At 34.8% G+C, this 12,802-nt stretch overlaps 1 protein-coding gene across 4 annotated transcripts; it reads left to right on the forward strand.

The window, feature by feature from the left end:
- Positions 1-735: 735 nt before the first annotated feature.
- Positions 736-12,802, forward strand: LOC121325682 (mitogen-activated protein kinase 8). 4 transcript variants are annotated; one of them, XM_041268540.1, is made up of 12 exons: positions 736-890; positions 3,330-3,506; positions 4,567-4,696; positions 5,383-5,441; positions 5,913-6,051; positions 7,559-7,724; positions 8,124-8,195; positions 9,437-9,619; positions 9,988-10,112; positions 10,910-10,973; positions 11,199-11,276; positions 12,114-12,802. In XM_041268540.1, exons 2-12 carry the CDS (start codon positions 3,385-3,387, stop codon positions 12,257-12,259), a joined length of 1,284 nt encoding a protein of 427 aa, XP_041124474.1. In that variant the 5' UTR covers positions 736-890; positions 3,330-3,384; the 3' UTR covers positions 12,260-12,802. The 4 variants fall into 4 exon arrangements, with proteins under 4 accessions (XP_041124474.1, XP_041124471.1, XP_041124473.1 ...); XM_041268537.1 differs by lacking the exon at positions 8,124-8,195 and adding an exon at positions 8,971-9,042 and having other exon boundaries at positions 809-890; XM_041268539.1 differs by lacking the exon at positions 8,124-8,195 and adding an exon at positions 8,971-9,042 and having other exon boundaries at positions 809-890; positions 12,109-12,213.

Here is a 12,802-nt window from a genome sequence, read left to right on the forward strand (position 1 = left end):
ACTGACATTCTGAACAAGTAACCTAATATCTCCACTACCCATGAAATAATAACATCTTCTCCCTAATACCTTGTCCATTGAGTCATTGAAGTCTCAATATGTATCAGGGTACAAAGTTAGCTTTTACTGGTACAAGTACTGTTAGTTCTATACATTCAAAACAAAGGAACACACTCCACCGATAAGCCATAACCAGTGGTAATTATATTGTACAGCTTGTAGAACACAATATGTCACAAAGCATTATCCTTCATAAATCATACAGTCCATACAGTCACTGGTTTCACTGTGTATTACAACATATATTCCTAACACAATCACAGTGGGTCTCTGCTCTCAGATATCTAACATGGATCAGTTTGTGTCAATCATTATTCAGTGTGCAATTTACAACATCACATTTTCCCCCAAACATTACTCAAGTGTTTGCAAACAAAAAGTGTGGCACTAATCACAGGGCACTCCAAAACTGTAAACATCAGTTAAGTCTTCCTACATAAATGTAGCAAGGCATGACCAACAAAACAATAAATATAATGAAGTCTTGGGAGGTTCTCACAAAATCGCCCACTAGGACTCTGTTACTGCGGTACCGTGGTATGGCTATTGTTTTTAGCACCGAGTACCGGCAATACGTCATGAGTGATCTATTTGTTTTGTGTACAGGAATAAGACGCAGGAGAAGCAAAAACTGTAGTGTCACGAAAGCGCAGAGATTGTGACGTAGTACTCAGGTCTTTTGCAGAGCTAGGCCTGCCAGTGAAAGCAAACGCAGTCAATGCAGAGTGTTTGTGTTCCGGAGCAGAAAATAAAAACATTTACAGTGGATACGAACAGACGGGCATTAAAAGCGAAAAGACAGAAATAGAATACATTTGTTTTTTGAAAAGGTAAGAAAGAATTGGGATATTGAAACAAAAACATGTTGTGGTTGATCCGTGGGGGATGGTGTGATTATACACAAAATAGAAAACACAGTATGTAAGTGGTTTTGTTTTATTTCGATCTTTATGAAATGTGAATATATTATTTTTTTGCTTTGTCCGCAAATTGCAGTATTTTAGTACTAGGGTTAGAGCTTAAATTGTTATTTTTGCTAATTTGTATTTGGTTAAATGTGTATATTTTATAAGGGATACAGTGCATTATAGTATCATAACACCATAATATCTAAGGCATTACATTTCTGTCAAGCTAAAAGTCTGTGTTGTAGGAACCGAATATTCATATACAAATGTACACGCATTTAGATAATTATACATATGGGAATACAGTAATAATGACGCCCCTTTTAAAAACGTATAGTTACAATAACAATTAAATAGAGGGCTGTGGTACAGTGTTACCGACTATACATTTGATTACATTAATTGCCGAGACTATGTTTTGCTCATTCGTATTGTGTTAGCCACCATCGCTTGTTTCTTTATGATTTCGACTGGATTTAACATTGATTTTTATTTTTTTTTTTCAAACCAGTTCTAGAGCTGATTTTGAAATTTTGCCAAGTCAGTTCACTGTGACAATATAATACATTACAAAATGTGTTTTTGTCTTGGTTTGTACCGCTTAATTAATGTTCACATCTTCAGTGTTCTCGATTAAAATGATATATTTTTTCTTCGTTTTCAGGGAGAGATATTATTCGGTGTTATCATATGTGCGTAAGACGTGAGCAGGTGTGTTTTGCCTTGCACAATATAGTTTGATCTTTACGTTATGTGGCAGATTCGGCGTGCTTGTAAGTTATAATCGTCTTTTAAACCCCCGTCTTTACAGAACAACCCATAAAGGGAAAAAAAGATTCTTCAGTTTGACCTTTAACCTGATGCTGCAACAGCATGGTTTCTAGACTTACTTTTATATGTATTCTTTTTTTTTTTTTTTTTTTTTAAAGCGAAGAGTTATCAAAACATAGGCATTTCAGTAAAGGTAATATTTTATATGTTAAATCGTATCCAAGATCTTGGATACCAAATAGTATTGTATTATAAATGATAATTTGCTGAGGAAACAGTATACAAGACCTAGGCTTGCACTGCATTATGGCACTAGGTTGTCTTGGGAATGCAGTGGTGTACCAATTTGTTGGCCTGTACACTCAGATGAAGCCTAAAGTGGCATTATGTTTGCTTTATACATATTTTTTGTTTTTAGGTTTTGCATGCTGTACATTCCAGGAGGTCATTGAATGGATGATATATAAAAGAAGTAGTAAAAAAAAAAAAAAAAAGAATCATGATTCATGAATGTTTGTCACCTCAGTACACACTGAATACTGCACAAGGTCTTGTCTCGTTAGGTCATATGCCGGTTTTAAGCATTAAACCGTAGTTTCAACATGCATGCAATAAAAACAAAAGCCAGTGGGGTCAGATCACACAATCATTGCAGCTGATTTATAGTATTTTTTTTTGTTTGTCCATCTGCCAGGAAATTACATAACACAACTTCAGGGCGACTGACGTTTATGCAGACAGTTGCTGCAGGTTTGTCCGTATAGCTCCACTGATACAGGTTATAAAAAAATCAGTTTGAAAGGTTGCTGATGGTCAAACTCCATGATTATTTATATATCTCCATCAAAATAGTCATCGCAGAACAGACTGTCTTCTCCACAACAGATTCTAGTTCACGAAAACAGACAGTTAAACAGTTGTCATGAAGTGTAGGGAATTTTTTTTCATAAAAAAGTCAGTGCAGTTATTTAAATTTTCAACCTAAAAGGCAATTTACTGCCAAAAATCCAATTATACTGTATATTTCCCTTTTTCCTTAATGTAGAACCACATGTAGCATCATCAAGCTTTAAGATACATGTTAAATGTTCTAATAATTGGTGAGTGGGAATTTAAAACTTGAATTACACATTAAAGGGATATTTAACATCTACTTTTTCCTATTTTTTTCATTTTATTGTGTTTGGTGTGTTCTGATTGATTCTGCAGTCTCTAGTTTCTTCTGTGCTTACTATTCCTGCAAAAAAAAAAAAAGCTTTTGAAAAGCGAGTTAAGAAGTTTAGTGCAGGCTTCAGTGCACAGTGCAATACTTATGTGCTTCCCCACCTCACTTCCTCACAATCAGCCTTGAGGAATCTTTTCACAAGCTTGCTTCATGTTTTCTGGAATAGTTAGAGAACATGGGGAAAGGTGATGGGCAGTAATGCAGAGCACGTATAAGAATATTAAGCAATATGAAATTAATTGGGCAAATGTAGATGGTATAAAGAAATATCAATTTAAATAAATGTGGTGCACACATAAATTTAGGTTTAATTTCATGTGTCGAAGACTAAGTGTTAACAATACATGTTCTTTTCTGTCTTGCAGGGTCTGTGAGACGTGCAATTTGGATGCCCTTATTAAAACTGGTCAATATTTCATCATGAATAGAAATAAGCGTGAAAAAGAATACTACAGTTTAGATGTTGGAGATTCAACATTTACTGTTTTGAAACGCTATCAAAATTTAAGACCTATTGGCTCAGGGGCCCAGGGAATTGTCTGGTAAGTTGATAACAATTTAACTTCAAGTAAAATAATAACAGTTCTGGCCAAGATGTGTAAATATATTGAATAAAAATACTTTTTTTTTTAATTGCAGTTGAATATTCAGAGGAGGTAGAAGTTGTTAGATACCTATGTGACATGAATACACGAAAGTGTGGTCTGAGGTACAAAAGATTCTTTAAGAGAATGTTTTGCATTGCAACAGTTCTATGGACTGCAGCAGCACTGTACTGTATCTTGGTGCGTTTTTAAAATGTATTCCCATGAAAAAACAGGAAGACTAAATTTATTATTACACTGAAGTCTAGAGAAGCTAGTGATCGCAAAGGCCCTTTTAAAATTGGCTTTCAAAAACGATATAGTACATGTTTTTATTTTGTGATTTGGTCTGTAATTATGGGCATATGCCAGGTCTTAAGGACCTGTCTCCTGAATTGTATATTGTCGAATATAATTGTATCCCTCATTTATAAACTTAATGTCGTTTATCATTATTTGGTGTGCATCTAGTATGGTAGCGTGTAGGGGAATTTCTTTAAACACATTTTAAATTAAACTGTCTCTAATGTGTAACAGAAATTACTGGTCACTGGTACTCACTGAAAAGTACGCTATGTAAGTAACATACAGCAGTTGTTTTAAATAAATAACCATTTTAACACTTCTTTCGACCTGATGCGATGCAGTGGCATTTTCCAAGCTGTATTTTCAAAGTACAGTATCGATCTGGTTATTAAGTATGGATTTGGTGATAAAACTCTTAAACAGAATGTTGTATAAGAAGGAACAACAGGTCATGCTAACAGGATCTTAAGTTCAAGTCTATGGTCTCAGGTCATGTAACATACTGTACTAAGTAGGTCGGACTCAGGATCCAGAGTAATAAGCATTTTAAACGTGTTAGTGAATGCAAGGGCCCAAGCTAAACAGGACTGGAGTGCCTGAAAAAAACAAAAACAAAAAAACTAAAGGTTTGCTTGTGTCAAGCAAAAACATATGCAATAATGTAGCTTAGTTTGACATTTTAATTTCATGTTTAACTTTTGTTTTATTGCAGCTCAGCGTATGACCACAACCTTGAAAGAAATGTTGCCATTAAGAAACTTAGTCGTCCTTTTCAAAATCAAACCCATGCCAAAAGAGCTTACCGAGAGCTGGTGCTAATGAAGTGCGTCAATCACAAGAATGTAAGTTGCTTGTATGGTAATACATTCATGAGATACCCTTTATTTTAATTGATTCATCACAATGCACTACAATAACCTGCTTATTTTATTTCCAGAATATTGTAGTGCGTTTGCAGTATGTTGTCATAACATGTAAATCAGTGAATCAATTCCTCGATTTTAACCAGGATCCGCTGTTTTAATTTACAGTAGAGACTTGAAAAACAGGGAAGGGGAACTAGTGGCTTGTATTTTAGAATAATTCAGATTAGGGATATTTGGCCATGTTACATTTCTAATGACCTCCCTTTTTGACCCCAAAATGTTGCCTCACTAGAGATAACAAACATTTCTTCTCTTAGTGCAGGTGTTACAGGATATTGTAACTATTAGTCTGTCTCCCTGGGACACTGCTCTCCTAGTGGATGTAAGAAATGCCACATTGGAAACTGGGCAGGAGTAGGTTAATGATTACACTGGTGTATTAGCTGCACTTGGAAATAAGACAGCTTTATTGAGGCCACAGGGGTGCGTTAAACTTTCTGGTCTTAAACAAATAACCAGGAAGCTGTGACTGAAACAGAAAAGGATATACAGAGTTATCCAAACAACAGCATTTAAAATAACTATTATAATTCATAATCTAAATTGCTTTTTAAACAGAATTCCTACCTATATTGTGGATTATCTCATTGTTGTTTTTACAGATTATTGGCCTGCTTAATGTATTTACACCCCAAAAATCTCTTGAGGAATTCCAGGATGTGTAAGTATTCATTTGCATAATGAAACATTAACAGAATTGTCAGAATTAAAGTCAAGATTATTTATCAGGGGAATGGGATGTGTTTGCCTTTTAATGTTGAGATTTTTCTTAGAGTTTTGAAAAAGGTTTCAAGGTACCTATAGTATAATGATTGTCTTTGCTGTACACTTACAAAAAAGTCACTGATTTAATTAGTGTCCTTTTCTGTATTCCATCCAATTACAAAAAAATTCCAAATGGCAGGATGCATTAAAGTAATTGCTTAGCAGGGCAAACGTATCACACTGGCTTTCATTAAAAAAAAAAAATAATAATAATAATTATAAGAAAAATAACATATGCCTACTTAACCAAAGCAACTGTAAATCTGGAAGTCCAGTTTGACGGGGTCATTCAATATTCGCTCTTGACAGTTCCTATAAAAAAACGTTGCAGTGCTTTTTTATTAACAATGTCATTGATCGGTGACAGTTACATTGTTATGGAGCTGATGGATGCCAATCTCTGTCAAGTGATTCAGATGGAGTTAGACCATGAGCGATTGTCCTACCTACTGTATCAGACGCTATGTGGAATCAAACATCTTCATTCGGCTGGAATCATACACAGGGTTAGTGATCATGTTTTTGAGGTGTTTCACAAAAAAAAAAAATACAATAAAAATTGCAATGAGGCACATGTTACTTTCATGTTTTGAACAAGTAGCTTTCTAAGAATAGTTTCACTTAATTCTTGGTGAGACCTCTAACCTGAGAATCAGAAATGAATGTAACCTCTACACAGACTTCTCATAAATACACACAAAATGGTACAGCAGTGTTCTGCCATCCAGATGTGTGTATTCTCAGGTTTAGAAGTTCTTCTTGTGACAGTCTGTGAAAAACCATGCTTTGCTGTTGGCCAGACTGAATGGATGATCGTGCCTTTCTTTAATTTCTTTAACACTGTCACTACAGTTTAAGAAGCTCCAAGTAGAGTACATTCATTTCTCATTTTCAATTGCTGCTTGATTTATATCAGAGTGCCATCTGGTACTGGATTTATTTATTTCTGAATAGTCTGTATACAAACACCAGGGAATATAGAAACTGAATCAGCTCTTACCAAAGACTATAAATCTGGAACAAAAAATAAAACTGCATAATGAATTCATAGATTTTCTTTTGAAAATGCTAAAGGAATTAATGTTGAATGAGAGCGAGACTCGTGCTAGGGAAAGACTCCACAGCAATGAACCAATTTCCCCATACTGCATTAGGCTGATTAAAGGTGGGGCCACTTACTTCTGTAACAGTGTTCACAGGTGTTTGATAATTGGAGAGACAATGAAATGGGACTGTAAGGTTAATATGTTTTATTATTAAATGTCCCCTGCCCTCATAACCTTCTAGATTATACAACTGTTTTGTTTACTATCTTTTGATATATATACAAATCACTTAAGTAATAAAGATCATCCACCACCTAATCTATTGGCTTTCTTTCTCTCTCATGGGTACAACTATTACATTAATTGTTATCTAACTTCTTAAGGGTCTTGTAAAGCAGAACATTTTCAGCTTTTTGTTTTTCAGAGTTATCGCCTTAAAACTGATTGTTTAGTAATCTTGGTGAGGGTGCAACGGGCAAGGCAGATGCACTGCAATCTCTTATGTCCTGAAACGTTTTCCGTTTTTAGTTATTTTTCAGTGGGGGATACGTTTGAATCGAGGCAGGGACCTACAAACATTTTTTTTGTTAAGCTGGAATCTTCTAAACATATAATTACTGTCTATCTAGGTAACAGACTATAATGTATGGGACTACCAGGCTCCAGGTATAAAAGGGAAAAGACTGTTTTCCAGTGCAGTATCAGGAGTTTGGTTCATTCATTAGCAAATGTTATACCATGATGGACTTTACCACAACAGTAATTGTTCTTGTGCAGGTAGTTGTATTTATGAGCATCATCAGTTACATTCTTAATTGTGAAAATCTGGTAACTATATATATATATATATATATATATATATATATATATATATATATATATATATATATATATATATATATATATGTTACCCAGTTTTCATATATAAACTGTTTCCAAATGTATCTAGCATAACACTTTTTTTCAGGATTTAAAACCCAGTAATATTGTAGTGAAGTCAGACTGCACACTGAAGATCCTTGACTTTGGACTAGCCAGGACAGCAGCCACTGGCTTATTGATGACACCTTATGTGGTCACGCGCTATTACAGGGCACCTGAGGTCATTCTTGGAATGGGATATCAAGCAAATGGTCAGTAATGTTGAATGCTCGCTATTAGTCAATTATGTTTATAAAGTCTTTTGTATATTGTTGATCATACTTTAAGATGATGGCTAAACCAAGGCTCTTTCTTTAGCTGTCACCCACAAAGTGTTATTGTTAATATTATTAACTGTAATACAGGTACAGCAATTTCTGCATGACAGTTTTAATATACATGAAATTCCACCATTTCTGCATTTTTTCAGCTGTGCATGCCTTTAACATTTTCTGCAAAACTGTTTTTTTTAGTGTGCCGCAATGGGTAAAAAAACAAACAAATGCATAATGAAAATTACACCAGTGCATTAAAGTTAATAATTGTATATTTTCCGCTGACTTGTGGCTTTGCTTATGTTTTTTCCTTCCTCCTATGCTACACACTTTTAGTGGATATATGGTCTGTGGGGTGCATTATGGCAGAAATGGTTCGCCACAAAATCCTGTTTCCAGGAAGGGACTGTATCCTTATGCTGCCTGCAGCAGTTCTGTTCACATGAAAAAAAGTTCTATTTTTTATTTTAATCATAACTGGGGCAATTCAGTACATCACTAGAGGAATCTTCAATATTATAATTCTTATTATTGTTATTAATCTGGCTATTTGAGTTACAATTTGCACAGGTAAGAACTGAGGGTATTTATTGCACATATAACAGGCTGCATCTAGTGATGGGACATAGTCTCTGCTGGTCTATTAAAATATTGAACAGAGATTTATATGTACTTTTTTATATAGACTCTAGTCCCCCCCCCCCCCCCCCCCCCCCCCCCTCGTATAATAATTTAACATTTCATATGTTACATTGTTCTAAGATATCAAGTGTAGAGTGATATTCATTTCTGCAACCATAATACAGTTTCTGCAGGCCGTCTTTGTCAGTGTCTTGCTGATTTTAATTTATAGGTCAATTAATCTTTAATTTTTTTTCTTAAACAAAATTGTTATTTAAATGGTCACTTAAGTACACAAGTATGGTGCACATATATAGATATTTAGAACCTTGCTGTTAGATTTGCTTTCCAAACCTATTTTGCCAATTTGCAAAGAAAACTTTTTACACTACTTGCTGCTAGACACTGACAGGGCTTGCATGTGTTTCATTTTGAGCTTTTATTTATTTTTCATTTTGTGCTTTTATCCCATCGTTAAGTCTTTGCCTGACATGTTTTATTTTTATGTATTTATTTATTTATTTTCTTCTGCATGTTAATTTCATGTCATTTCATTTTTCAGTTGATGTCTGGTCAATTGGCTGCATCATGGCAGAAATGGTCAGAGGTAGTGTGTTGTTTCCTGGCACAGATCGTATCCTTGTTTGTATTTCAGAAATCTGTGAAGGTCAATAGTCTTTAAATGATGACCCCAAGTCATCAAAAATGTTTACTTCAGCATGCAATTTCTTGTGTTTTAAAACCAATAGGAAACAAGTGAGTTCTGAATGTGATACAAAACAATATAAACAGTTACATGTCCTACTTTGAGGATTCCTTGGAAATGGCTGATTAAGTACCTTCTAATAAGTTTTTATATAATTTCTTTACATCTTTACTGTTTATCTCATTTGCTATCAAAGGGTATTGGACAAAGGTTTTGGATTTGGGGGCGAGATAGGCCCCTCGAATATCCCAGTAAATACAGCTTTATGTAGTATTCTTTTAAAAATTCCTCTGCAGTCTTTTTCTTAATTGTCTGACCTTAGATATTGATCAGTGGAACAAAGTCATTGAACAGTTAGGGACACCATCCCAAGAGTTTTTGATGAAACTCAACCAATCCGTTAGAACCTATGTGGAAAACCGACCCAGGTATGCTGGATATACCTTTGAAAAGCTTTTCCCAGATGTCCTTTTTCCAGCTGATTCGGAGCACAACAAGCTCAAAGGTAAGTGATACACATTGTCACCCAGACCTAAAAAAATCCATCCGGTTACTGCTGTACCTCCACTAGTAAGCATTCATCTTGTGCAACTGTATCTTGATGTGTGGTGTGGGCTATTCTACAATATTAATGCATAGTTGTATAGTTTTTCACTTTTCAAAGTTGCATATCTTTTGTATATGTAATATCCAAAATTATAACACTGCAACTTGCAGCGTGCAACTGTCTGCATTTAGTGAAAAAGATGATCCTGGTACAGTTTTTCATAATTTATTGTGAAATATAATACATTTTTTTATATAAAATAATTTTTTCTGTGGTATGTGGTGTCATTTAAATGCATTCTTGTATACAACTTTATTTTGTTGCAGCTAGCCAAGCAAGAGATTTGTTATCTAAAATGCTTGTAATAGATGCATCCAAACGAATCTCTGTGGATGAGGCTCTTCAGCATCCATACATTAATGTCTGGTATGATCCTGCTGAAGTGGAAGCTGTAAGTACTGCCTTGACTATCTGCACACCTCGAGTGTAGAAGTGTAGCTTACCTCATGCGACTGGGTGACCCAGATAAATAACTAGAGAAGTTCTGAAGCATTGTTATTAATGTAGGTGTATGAATCATTACATAGTTTACATATTTCAGTTATACAATGCGTGCATCCAGTATTCAATTATAAATATGGCTGAATAGCAATTAGATTTCATCTATTTAATATATAGGATTCAGCTATTAAGGCTATGCAAGACAAATCAATAAAAGTAAAAGCAAAGATAGGACTAGGGAGGTAATTGGACCTGAATCTTTTACATTCACTTAGTCGATCTATTGTGTCAACCTACTGTTATGCCTCACTTTTTAATATATACAGAATGTTGTAGGTAAATGTACATGTACAGCAGGTAGAGTCACTGGTAGAACAGTTCTGTCAAACTGGTTTTACTAAGAAGGACTAACTATGCAATCATTTAGTTGAACATTTTTATGGCTGAGTCAGGATAGTTCAAAGCCATCAAGGTTGTCTTGTGTAGGTCACAGTTACTGACTTCAGTTGCCTAATGTATTTGTATTAACCATGTGTGAAGAGATCCAGAGACCTAGCTGGGGTATAAACTGCATTTGTATTAAATTCTTTCAAGTTCTGTCACTATTCTCTGCTGGTCAGTATGCATTTGACTGCTCTCAGTTGTTCATATTTGGCTGTACTGGATACAGGGAAAGTGACACTATTTATATTTATACTAATTTATAACACTTTTATATTTGCCTGTTTTATATGTATCACTTTCTAGCCCCCACCACTGATCACTGATAAGCAGTTAGATGAAAGAGAACACACAGTCGAGGAGTGGAAAGGTAATGTATTTACTTGCTGTTTTGTTTGTATATTATTTATATGAGCTAAGATTGAAGAGAATCAAACCCGGCATGTTTCCTGTTTAACTGATGTGAGGTGAATTGCAACCTTTTCTGACAAAAAACACAAACTTGTGGTTATTTATCAATAGAAAAAAAAAGATTATTGCATCTATAAATGGGTTATTGTAAAAATGCCTTTATTCATCATGTTTCAACTTGCAGAGTTGATATACAAGGAAGTCCATGAATGTGAAGAGAGGACGAAAAATGGGGTAATCCGAGGACAACCTGCATCTTTAGGTTAGTTACAAAAGTTTCTTTTAAAAATGGTTGGGAAAAGTGCCTTCCTTTTCACTTGTTCAGCAGAAAACTATTGAGGACAGACATTAAGGAAAAAAAAATCTTAAATTGCCAAATACAATATAGAATTGACCAAAATTAAGCTAAAGGTAAAAATCCTAATTCAGATCTGTGCGTGCATTCTGACTTTTACCTTTTCAAAGGCACATGCCTTTGAACTTACTTTTACAGGAAATGTAGGTATCTGGCCACTAGATGGCACTGTGGGCCCAACTGTCTTGGCAAACCCAAATACCTGGAAAATACCTGTTCTATTCGGTAATACAGTGATAGTTAGAAATAAACCATGAATGTCACAGCCCCATTGTTCAATATTCCAAAACAGGCAAAAATATTGGTATACAAAAAAAATAAATAAAACTAACAAAATGACTGAATTATATAAATTAAATATAACATGAAGCAAAGCATGGAACTGGAATTGACTGACCCAGCTTGAAACGGACAGTATAGACTGGTGAGATGTATTGCTGTAGGAATTCCCAGCAAAACTGTGCCTCAGAGATTCTGACCAAGGCTACATCCCTGGTAAGTGGGTAATTAGTAAACCAGGGCTGGAATTGAATCAAAGTTTATGGCACCACTATAGCTATATTTTATAACAGCTGTGGCGTCATTCTCATTTTTTATTTAGTCCAGGCCCAGGTAGACGAAATAGTCTTTGCAGTGGTCAGGTCAGTCAGTCAGCCAGCGGATGTTTAGTAGAGGAAAGAGTAATGTCTTCCAGCCACTACCCTTGTACATTTCTGATTTAATACTTTGTTTCTCATAGCACAGGTGCAGCAGTGATTAATGGCTCCCAGCATCCGTCATCGTCTTCATCTGTCAATGATGTATCCTCCATGTCAACAGACCCCACATTGGCTTCAGACACTGACAGCAGTTTAGAAACATCAGCTGGACCACTTGGCTGCTGTAGATGACTCTCATCTTTTTTTGGTCCTTGTGTTTGTGCTAGATAGTATAGTTTTTAAAAATGCTCCAGCTTGATTTTTCCAGAATGCTAATTAGGCTGTAAATTATTGGCTTTTTTTTTTTTCTGGAAAGAACCTGAGAACAGATTTCACTTTTAAACACTAAGGTGTCTATTTGCGATCAGTGGAAATTAAAGTTGGTTCAGTTTTTTAATAGTTTGTTTTTCAGCTAGTGTTAAATCCCAAGGTTACAAATTTATTTTGCCATATTGCTGTAGAATTCTTAAATTAATTTGTAAAGATTTATGATGGATATTTTTTAATCCTTTTTATTTTAAATTCAATTTGCTGTGAGATATTTTGCCACATTTGATTTTACTTTGATTTGTTCATGATGTCTTCTATGACATGTGACAGAGGACATTTTTTCAGTTTAGTTCATAAATAGATATTGTATAAAATACATGTATTCTATTACTAGAAAAACAACAATATTTGATTTAAATTTGTCTAGAAAACAACTGAAAATCGTCTGATACCTAACTACTTTCA

This window comes from Polyodon spathula, chromosome 13 (assembly GCF_017654505.1).
Source record: "Polyodon spathula isolate WHYD16114869_AA chromosome 13, ASM1765450v1, whole genome shotgun sequence".
Lineage (NCBI taxonomy): Eukaryota > Metazoa > Chordata > Actinopteri > Acipenseriformes > Polyodontidae > Polyodon > Polyodon spathula.

What these genes read in the sequence shown, in the direction of transcription:
- LOC121325682 (XM_041268540.1), top strand. Translation starts at nt 3,385, where the DNA reads ATGAATAGAAATAAGCGTGAAAAAGAATACTACAGTTTAGATGTTGGA. An exon ending in CACAGTCGAGGAGTGGAAAG is followed by an intron (nt 10,974 to 11,198) that starts GTAATGTATTTA and finishes TTCAACTTGCAG; the next exon opens with AGTTGATATACAAGGAAGTC. An exon ending in AGGACAACCTGCATCTTTAG is followed by an intron (nt 11,277 to 12,113) that starts GTTAGTTACAAA and finishes CTCATAGCACAG; the next exon opens with GTGCAGCAGTGATTAATGGC.